The sequence below is a fragment of the Chiloscyllium plagiosum genome, chromosome 19 (assembly GCF_004010195.1).
Source record: "Chiloscyllium plagiosum isolate BGI_BamShark_2017 chromosome 19, ASM401019v2, whole genome shotgun sequence".
NCBI classification, from domain to species: Eukaryota; Metazoa; Chordata; class Chondrichthyes; order Orectolobiformes; family Hemiscylliidae; genus Chiloscyllium; species Chiloscyllium plagiosum.
Genome location: NC_057728.1, coordinates 28,316,126 through 28,327,335, shown reverse-complemented (window position 1 = coordinate 28,327,335; position 11,210 = coordinate 28,316,126). Strand labels below are relative to the sequence as shown.

General features: G+C 40.1%; 1 protein-coding gene across 1 annotated transcript in view; it reads right to left on the bottom strand.

Moving 5' to 3' along the window:
* Positions 1-11,210, bottom strand: part of slc13a4 (solute carrier family 13 member 4) — a 115,380-nt gene that overhangs the window by 46,005 nt on the left and 58,165 nt on the right. The window contains exon 3 of the mRNA XM_043709429.1: positions 2,572-2,708. Within this exon, the coding sequence (XP_043565364.1) occupies positions 2,572-2,708 (137 nt within the window). The remainder of the gene's footprint in view (positions 1-2,571; positions 2,709-11,210) is intronic.

The following is an 11,210-nucleotide window of genomic DNA, read 5'->3' as shown; positions in this document are numbered from 1 at the left end:
TATTTTCTGAACCCTTTCAAGTTTCACAACATCCTTCCTATAGGAAGGAGACCAGAATTGCACACAATATTCCAATAGCGGCCTAACCAATGTCCTATACAGCCACAACATGACCTCCCAATGTCTATACTCAATGATCTGAGCAATAAAAGAAAGGATACTAACTGCCTTCTTCACTATCCTATCTATTTGAGACTCCACTTTTAAGGTACTATGAACCTACACTCCATTAGTTTGAAACCGACAGCAAGTCAAGGAGATTTTCAAGTATCTCGCCGCAGTGATGTCAGCAAGCAGGGTAATCACATTGATGTATTCTCAAAGACAGCAAACCAGAAGGTAAAACATACTGATTATCCTTCCATTTTAATTTAAACTTTATAGAGAGTGAAATAAATTATTTTGAGTGTACATTGAATTAAGGTGGAATATCACAATCTTAAAATACCTTCTAAAATGTTTTAAGAATGTAAATATTTTGTTATTAAAATAGAGAATTTAACGTTCCACAAATATAATGAGTTTTCTTAAACCAAATGAATTTTTCAGCAGTAATTATAAATTTCAGTACAAGAAACCCAGTCACATCTCACTCAACAAGGTGTAACTTTTCTAGGGCTTTTACTGTGGGACAAGTAGTGAAAAAGAGGCCATTTTTATATCTCATAATTTCTATTCCATGCAGCCTGTGGGATCTATCTCAGCACACCCTATGGTGAAGTTTAGAATCACAGACTGTAACTTCTATATTTCCACATTTAACACTTTTAACTAAACTTCTTTCAATTGCAGAGAAGAAAAGGGCAAATGTTTTGTTATAATTACTACTGCAAATACCAGTCAATGTTTTAATTCTGACCAATGATCACTGACATGAAATACTAACTCTGTTTCTCTCTCCACCAATGCCTTCCTGACCTTCTGAGTATTTCCAGCATTTTCTGTCTTTCTTTTTATTTACGTAGCTGCCAGTCGGCAGTATTTGGTGATAAGTTTGCCAGCTGGTGGTATAATGCCACACTTGGTGACCCCAGTGAGCAGTTGCTTTCAGAGGCCACAAATTGGAGAATCAGAAGTGGAGGTTTGTAATCCTGTCCGAGTGCTACTTCTCTTCCGGCTGTGTGAATTCCTCTCCCCTCGATCCTCAATGCAACTGCTGAACGCCCCAATCCCAAAACACAGCCTGCCAACTCCTACATCACAGCTCCTGCATCCCAACCCCTGTCCTTCAATCTCTTGTTGCACCTGATATAATTACAGGACAAAAATGGTTTACATACAGAAGCTTGACGAACACACTTCTTCAAGTAAAACTTAGTAACAATTAAGGTTGATTGACAGTGAAGGGGGTGTGACTTCTGGACTGGAATCAGCTAGATGATTATAGCAAAGATTCTCAAACATTGTAAGGGTCAAAAGTCTTCCAGTTTCCTACTAACCCAAGCTCTTCCATTGTCTGCACTTGAAGAGAAAATCAGCCTTGGAGATTTTCTTTCCAATCGATCCTCCAATCGTTTGTTAGCATAATGTAGCACCATCATTTGGCTGGCCACACCTTCATTTAATTTGGCTTATATTAGGTCTGGCATTGGGAATTTGCCAACGGAAGAATATGGAACAGAATGGAAGCAGTCCAGAAAAGCTGACTGTCTTTACAAAGCAATATATTACTTCTAATATGCACATTTCCTGCTTTTCAAAAGACGTTTGAATTGCAAAAATAATTGGCAAAACACTGTGTCGAGCACAATAAACGAGAAAGCAAGAAATTGTTATTGTGGCTAATGAGAAGAATGGTAGAATGTTTGACCCTCCGTTTGATGGCTGATGCAGTGCAAGTGAAGTGTTCTGCATGAGGAGATAATGAGGACTCTCCAGGCAAACCTGCTCTGATCAATCCAAATAGATGAGTCTCTGCCTGTGAGTGATAGTGCGAGGGCAGTACCAATAAACCCAGTCTGTCTGAAGTGCATTTTGAATTAGTCTCTGTTGCTTTTGCCTACTTTCCTGCACATAAACAGAAATAAATGTGAATTCCCAAATGACATCCCAGTGGATTACTGTAGTAGATGTATCAAAAAAAGTATCCTTCAAACTGATTGGTGGCAAGGAAAAATAAACAAGAAAACAAGACAAACAGCTTCAATTACAGAAAAACATTGTCCAACCTTCCTTACGTAGATATTGCATAAAATACGGCCTTTAGCAATCCATGATGTTGATATTCTATGTGGGGAGATTTTGCTGTCTAGCAGAAAATTGAGGAAAATAAACTAATGTGTAAGTTCATCATCAGAACACCTATTAAATAACATCATAGAGAAAGGTGGCAAGAGTGCCAAACCCCATTTAAAAATCTGTTGGTAAAATTATGTGAAACACTAAATAGGTTGAGTTCCGTCCATATTTTTTGATACATTTCTTAGGTATAACTAATTTGGTTACTCCACCCTTCATTGAACCTTGAAGGTAAAACTATGATAGAAGCTAGGTTTTCACTGTAGTCCTGCTTTTATGTTCTTGGGTCTATTCCTTCTTAAGAATACACCCGAAGCCTGAAGTAATACTCACATTCCCGGTTTAGCACCTGCCAACATCACCATACGAAGGGCAATCCTCTTGTGCAAATTCCACTTCTCAATGGAAGCAGCCAGGCAGATGACACCAATCAGCAGTAAGGTGGTGTCCTTGAAGTACTCCGATGCAACCTGCACAAAGCACAGCAAGTATCAGTGCTGGAACTGAAAAATGGTGTCACCTCTCATGATGCTACATGGGTCTATTTGCTGAAAGAGTTCTCATAATCCAACACAACACACAGCAGAACCGGAACAGTTTGCATGGTGCTGTGTATCATGCTGGTAGATCTGCACAAAGAAATTAATCATAGTGACAGTCTCTGCACAGCAAACTCTGATTGCAATACATTGAAATAACAGCATTGATCTTACAATCTAATTGACTTCATCATTAGAGCTGAGATAACAATAGTAATGGGATATGGCAAATCCTCTGTCATGATTTGATTTGATTTATTTATTTGATTTATTTATTGTCCCGTGCATTTATTACAAATACAGTGAAAAGTGTGGTTTTGTGTCGCCACTCTCGGCTCAGGCTTGGAGGGCCAAAGGGCCTGTTCCTGGGCTGTAAATTTTCTTTGTTCTCTCTAAACCAAAACACAGAATATACAGCCAGAAAAATAAAACAATAAAGTTCATCTTATGTTCTAATCTCAATAAAGTTAGGTGGTGTTTGGACAGTTCCAGCTTCTAGCTCAGCCATAGAAATGGATTCAGGCTCCTCCACCCCCATGCTTCAAGTCCTTACTGCTAAACTGACAATATTGCTGCAAACACATTTCGCCAATGCCATTGAAATAAACAGTTGCCACTTTCTAATGCCAAATTGCAGCCACCAATACCGCTCTATGAGTCCATGCTGGGCCAACCTCACTGATGCAGCTGCCACCGGTGCTGCAGGCTCCTGCGCTAGGACCAGACTCGCTGTCGTCAGGTGCCTGGGCCTACCTGCAGACCTGGAGCCTTGGCTCAGCCTGAGAGTCTGGACTGGGGGATTAAACCTGGGACCTGCTCATCGCTTGGTGGAAGACTTTGGGCTGGGGAAGTAGGGGAGCTGCATCTGCCTCATCCTGGCGCTGTTGCCTGAATCCTCCTCCTTTGACATTTACTCAGCCTCACCAGTCCCCAGGCCCGTCTTCATCTGCCATTCCACACTGGGCCTGATCTCATTGCTGCTGCTGTTGATGCTGCTTCAACTAAAGTGAAAAGGTAAGAGAGAAGACACAAAGAAAAAAGAAAAAAAGGAAAAGTAAAGCAAAACAAAAGAAAAGGAGATGGAAATGCTGGATCCATTGCAGCTCATTCAGTCAACAACAGAAATAAATGGTTTTTCAGACACTTATGAACCTCTTAACTCGTACTCTCATAGTCGCTAACATTAACATATGTTCCAAAAGACAGACTCAAATCATACTGTGACAGGCTGCCAAATCACATTGTAAAACACAAGGCCAATTTAAAAGTTACCCAACTGGTGAAAACTTGAATGGGAGAAAGTAAAATGAACAGGTTACGTACCTGCCAGAAATTAAATTAAAGCCTGGTTTGGTCAGAGAAGCAGTAAAATATTATAAGAGGTGCTAGATCTGTGAAAAGTATAATGTGGAAAAGGCTATTAAAGTCAAATTAGCGAACCAATCTAGACAAAAGAACAAATGTATGGATAGACTTTATGGGTTACCAACCCAATAACAGAAGGGAAACCCATTGTCTTGTGATTATGAACCACTACTAATGGGTGGATACATTCCAAACATGGGACTGTTCCATTTTAATTGTGGCAAAAGTCCTGACTGAAAAACTAACACCAAGATGATGAATGTCAGATACAGTCAGATTGAGGGTCTCAATTTACAGGGAAATAATGAAGCAACACATCAGATACTGGCAATAAAGCCAAGCTTCCATAATCCATACCATTCCGTTCAGGTATGGAAGAATGAACTAACTGAGCATAAGGTCTGCCATCACAAAGGCCATAGAACAGGCGGAGAGATGGTGTGGCTATGAAATTTTCCCTAAGCAATTAAGAGCAACCCAAACTAAACAATTGGGTTATCAATATTTGTGCTAATGACTGGAAGGAATACGTGGCTCTAACGGGAACCACAGCAGAAAGTGTAAATGTGAGACCACTAAGTGATAGTTAGAAGGTATGTGGTAATATTGTGTGAGCAGTTAAAAGGTTTGATATCCAACATGAGAGAGAATTGGAGATCACAAACCAGGAAAGGAGCAAGTGAAGCGAGGAGTCACAGGATGTACTGAAAGCAGGGTGGAAGGTTATGATGAAGAAGTACAATGACGGGCCCAGGTTTCCTGTGAGATGGCAGAGTTTATTGTGATAATGATCAGAGGCAATTGCATATGTCTGGTTATGGCAGAAAAAGGAAAGCGGAACTGTCATTGCAGGTGAAACCACATGTCACACCACAGGAAAATAACCTGTCATACTTTTAATTATTTTGTTTCACATAGATCTCCAGGACAATAGCTACCGGGGAGATTGTAATAGTAACAACCATCCCACAATGGTCAGCCAGAGCATGAGAGTCCCTCAAGTTTGAAATCATACTGAATAATTGTCTATAACCCCACAAACACATGGAACGCAGGACTGGGAAACAGACCACCAAGGCAACATGTCACCTATTTACTGGGATTACTGGTGCAATTCTAATTCAAGCTGCCCAGACACAGGCTATTAAAAAGACTGAGAAAGCCATTGAGCCAACTAGATTATAACTCCCGTACCAGATCTATAATGTTGACAATCAGAGGGCCCCAGGTGGAAGTGTCCATTGATGGAGCCAATTACCACACTCAACAAAATTATTCACAAAATCCATTGTGGATACTCACAGAGTTGTAACATTCACTGGAATACATACCAATAAGATGAGATTGGATAGATGGCAAAAAGTTGGGGTTAGTGTGTTCCTGCAGTAAGCATCACCATGGGGTGGACTATTATGCCCCCATTTATTTGATAGCCAGATTTAAAGAGGCAACATTGTGAAAGGTACTGTACCGATGTGGTTAATCAGCTTGGACATAACAATGTGCAATTTATTAATTTGTGGCCTAAGTGCCGAACTCTGAAGTCAGGCTATTAGAATAGGAAACACCTGCTTGGTTACCCAAGACAGTGCAGGAGGACTATGATTTAACAGCCTAGGCAACAGAACACATTCTTATGATCATACAGCTATAAGGATAAGATAGGAAAGAAGGATCTAACATATTACCCAAAGGCTTCATCAAAATCACTGACTCCCAGCAGAAGGGAACAGAATATGGCATACTAGCTCAGAACCTTACAGATGATGTTAACTCAGATATTGGGGATGGGAAATTTGGAACGGTGCCTCAGTATCTGTGGAAGGCTAGATCTTAGCGCTTTTCCTTTCGGAGAGTTCCTGATATAGGTATGCCACAGAGACATGCAGAGAAAACCAGTACAGGTTTGACATTCAGGGAGTGGTTTGGGTAGGATTAAGATGGAGGGAGAGAGATTGACCCACCCCAAATTTCAGAGGTGCCCTCTTGATGACAATGTGACAATATTGCACTAAGCAACAACATTAACTGCTCCTGTAGTATCATGAATTGGTGCTGCTAGAACAGGATGAGTTAGTAAAGTAATTTTAGCAATTTAAGCTTCCCCTACTCAATGTTGCGTCTAATGGATAGGAGAGGGACGGAGGATTAGATTGCGCAATAATCATAATTTCTGTTTCCAGACCATTCACTTCTTTACCATGGGAGATTTGCATCTCACAGGCAGGTTTCTATCATAGAATCCCTCAATGTGTGGAAACAGGCCCTTCAGCCCAACAAGTCCACACCGACTCTCCGAAGAGTATCCCAGACCCATTCCCCTACCCTATTACTCGACTTTTCCCCTGACTAATGTAGCAAACCTACACATCCCTGAACACTATGGGCAATTTAGCATGGCCAATTCACCTAACCTGTACATTTTTTGGATTGTGGAGCACCCACAGGGAGAATGTGCAAACTCCACACCCAGTCGCCCGAGGCTGGGATTGAACCTGAGTCCCTGGTATTGTGAGGCAGCAATGCTATCCACTGAGCCACCATGTCGCACATAAAATTAGAGGCTTCAATTTACATCTCTTTCAAAACATGCATAAATTCAAGAAATACTTGCGCACTGAACTTTCTCATAATTCAATATTTGGTAGAGGGCAAATCAGTGTCAAGACTGAGGAGATTCAAGCAGTCCATAAAAACTGGTTTAAATAACTTATGGTCAAATTTCCTTAACCTATTGCACAAACATGAGCATTTAAGATATACTCATGATCAGAATTTCCAGAAAACATATGCATATGAGACAGGTCTTCTTACAGCACTGTTAAAGGTATGGGTACCCAACACTTAAAGGGACTGAATAAAGAACAAAGAAAATTTACAGCCCAGGAACACACCCTTCGGCTCTCCAAGCCTGAGCTGATCCAAATCTACTGTCTAAACCTGTCGCCCAATTCCTAAGCATCTGTATCCCTCTGCTCCCCACCTACTCATGCATATGTCCAGATGCATCTTAAATAAAATCTACCGTGCCTGCCTCTACCAGCTCTGCTGGCAACACGTTCCAGACTGCTAAAGGTGCCACCCGAAAAAAGCAAGTATTTTCTTCTGTGAAGCCTGTGGGAGCAAAAGTACATCTCCTGGCTCCTCAACAAAACTACAGGACATTGCCTGTACTAAAGTCCCTCCTGTTATTCTTTACTCCTAAATGTTAGTCAAAGATGAATTGCCCAAATTGGTCTCCTTCAAATTAGGAAACAACTTCTCGTTGCCTGGTTTGTATTGGCAACTCTCTGGAAATATGTAAATGATATTGAAGGCACAAGTTATTTTAGCCTGATGCCTTTAACTTCTGGTGCATTTTTCCAGCCATTAACCGTTCTGAATTGTGAAGGAGATATGGGCACAAAGCCTTTCCAGTTTGACTGTCATAATAGGGCATTGGATTGTATAAGAGAGGAAGGTACTGATATTTTCCTCTAATTTGTAATGAAGACATTTTACATGCTCCTAAGCTTCCTGCGAAAATAATGGAATCCCTACAGTGTGGAAGCAGGCCACTCAGCCCATCAAGTGTGCACTGACCCTATGAAGAGCATCCCACTCTATCCCTGTAATCAAACATTTTCCATGGCTACTCCGCCTAGCCTGCGCACTTGGGCAATTTAGCATAGCCAAACCACCTAACTTGCACATCTTTGTACAATGGGAGGAAACCCACGCAGATTTAGGGAGAATGTGCAAACCTTACACAGACAGTGGGTAGAGCAACAGTGGTAATCACTGAGTCACCATGCCGCCCCTACTAAAATGTTAATAGCTTAAATCTAAAGTTTAAACTCTCCCCTGTTTACTTCACAGTGCTCAAGTGTTAGCTTAATAGAAAAAAAGGTGAAAGTACCCTATGTTTCAAGTTTACACAGGACGGAGGAATGGCTAAAGAGTCTCACTCTCAATGATCACTTCACAGATAATTAGATTTATCAACCACTTTACAAGCTGAAACCCCACTCCCCCACCCCAGAGGCAGAAGCTGCGAAGAATGCACTCTGCATTTTGGTCCCAGTTCAATGCACATGTTAACTGCTGAGCAGACATGTGATAATGAGTAATCCACTATCTTGATGACAAGTGATGTGACTTTAAAGAGGGAACTTTAGCCTTGTCTCTGACGCATTGATCACAGAAATGAAGTTACAAATTGACTTATATCACTTGAGGGGTTTTGCATACAATTGAGTTTTTTTATTTAAAAAGTAACATTTTAAGTGACATGCTGCAATTTCCGTGTATTGCAAAAGAGTTGGCATATATGCCAATTGACCTTCAGACAAACTGCCATGGGATAATCTCAAACAAGGAACAGAAAGTTTTCCATCCGAAGAAACAACCTAAATGGGAGATGCAGTGTTTTCGTTGGCCATTATTGTACCCCTATTTTTCATCATATTTTCCCATTCCCTTTTACATAGGTTTATGCATAGGTTTATGAAAAAGGAATCATGCTTAACTAATTTTCAGGAATCCTTTGTGGATGTAAATAGAGAATGGATAAGAGAGAACCAGTAGCTATAGTGTATCTGGGTTTCAAGGATGCTTTTGATAAGATCCCAGAGAAAAGGTTAATGGGCAATATTAAATCATACCAGACAGGGGTTAATCGAGGGGCATAGATTGAGAATTGGTTGACTGACCAGAAACAGCAAGTTGGAATAAATGAGTCTCTTACCAGGAGGCAGGAATTGACTAGTAGTGTACCACAGGAATCAGTGCTTGGACCACAACTATTCACACTATACATATCAATGACTTGAGAGATCCAAATGCAATAGTCCCAAGTTTGCTGTTCGCACTGAAATAAGTGGGATTGTGAGTTGTCAGAAGGGTGCAAGGAGATTTCAGGATGACCTAGGCAAGTTAAATGTGTGGGTAAACACATGGCAGGAACGATATAATGAGGTGTGAAAAACAGAAAGACATAGAATTTTTAAAATGCTGATACATTGGGAAGTGCGGATGTACAAAGAGATTTGAATGTCCTTGTACATCAGTCAATGAAAGTAAATAGGTAGGTGCAGCAAACAATTAGGAACGTGAATGTACATTAACTGTCATTGCAAGAGAATTTGAGTTCAGAAGTAGAGGTGCCTTGAAGAAAGTATATCGGAACTTGGTGAGACTGCACCTGGGCTATGTGTTCAGTTTTGGTCTCCTACATAAGATAGATAGACTTAGATAGAGTGCAGCAAAGGTGCACTAGGCTAATCCAGGGATGGCAGGACTATTGCATGCAGATAAATGTATTCAACTAGGCCTGTGTTCACTCGAGCTTAGTAAAATGAAAGGCAACCTGATTGAAACATATACAATTCTAACAGGGATGGACACACTACATGAGGAAATATTTCTTCACATATGGGGTGGTCAACCTGAAGAATTTACTACTATAGAAGGCTGTGCAGCCTGGGCACTGAGTATATTCAAGGAAGAGATTCATAAGACTTCTATATTTTGGAGGCATCAAGAGGTATGGAGAGAAAATGGGAAAATGGCATTGGGATAGAGGATCAGTTATTGCTATATTGAGTGGCATAGCAGGCTCTCAAGGATGCATGGTCTACTCTAATTCTTGTTTCTCTGTTTCCATTCTCTCTTCAAAATGCAGTGAGGAAGGGGCATGGTTGAAGGCATCCACTGATTACTGGGTTGGAAATGAGAAGCACCATATTCTACTTATGGGTCCCTGTGATATGAGTGCCTGTACTTAACCGCCCTTTTCACTAGTGCTTCCAGTGGTTATCCATTAATAACATTAATAACTGCAATGTTAACTGACACCAACAATCCAATAATATATTTTGACTGTGCATGCTCACCTCCAATTTTTTTCAGACTGCGTGTGCTTAATCTAAAGCTGATTTTTAAAAATAAAAGACTTTTACTTTCCTTGACATTATTTTTTTTCGCATTTATGCTTTCTCATTAATATTTGTTCATTGTTAGGCATTTACTAAGTTTTATTTCTCTTCATTTTGATTTTTAGATGGATTTTGCTGATACTGCATATACTCCTGACTGTCAGCAGACATGGTTTTTAATAATAATGTCGCGACTATCTGACAGTAATCTCAACTCCACATTCCAGCCTCCCCTAATAGTCCTTCACCATTTTGCTTACCAAGAATCTTTAAAATATCATACAATTCTTCTTCCACAACCTTTTAAGGACAGACTACAAAATACTTGAGACTTTAAGAGAAAATAAAATTCTGCTCAGCTGTGTCTGAAATGAGTGGCCCTTTACATTTTAACCATAACCACAGACTTCTAGATTCTGCCACAAGGAGAAATATCCTTTCAAGATCTACACTGTCAAATCTCCTCAGGATCGTAGGTTTCAACTATGCCACCTCTTACTCTTCTAGACTACAACAAATAGATCCCTAGCCTTTCCCCATAAGATAACCCACCCATTTGAGACATTAGTCTCGTAAACCATCCCTGAACGGCTTGCAGCACATTTCCATTCTTTCTTAAGTAAGGAATTATCAATACTGAACAAAATGCTTAAATGTTGTCTCACCAGTGTCTTGTATAAATGAAATACAAACTCCCTACTTTTGTTAATGTTAAGAGTTCGGTCACTTTTCTTCAGAACTGTTCCTTAGAATGACGATGAGACTTGAAACATTAACTCCACAGATGTTGCCACACCTGCTGAGTTTCTTTTCCTGTTTTTGGTTCAGATTTCTAACATTCACAATACTTTAATTTATTTTACACCCTACTTTTCTATTCAATTTTCCTCATAATAAATAGTAATGTTCCTTAGCTTTTGTACATACTTACTCTGCCATATCAGCATATAAACCTTTTGCATAGATTCATAGTGATAGAGGTCTATGGCACATGAAAAGGCTTATCAATACGGTCTGTGCTGGTCATAACAAAGACATAATTTTCTAATCCCATTTTCCAGCACTTGGCCCATAGCATTGTATGCCTTGGAATCACAAGTGTACATCTGAGTACATCTTAAATGTAATGAGGATTTCTGTTTCTACAACTCTT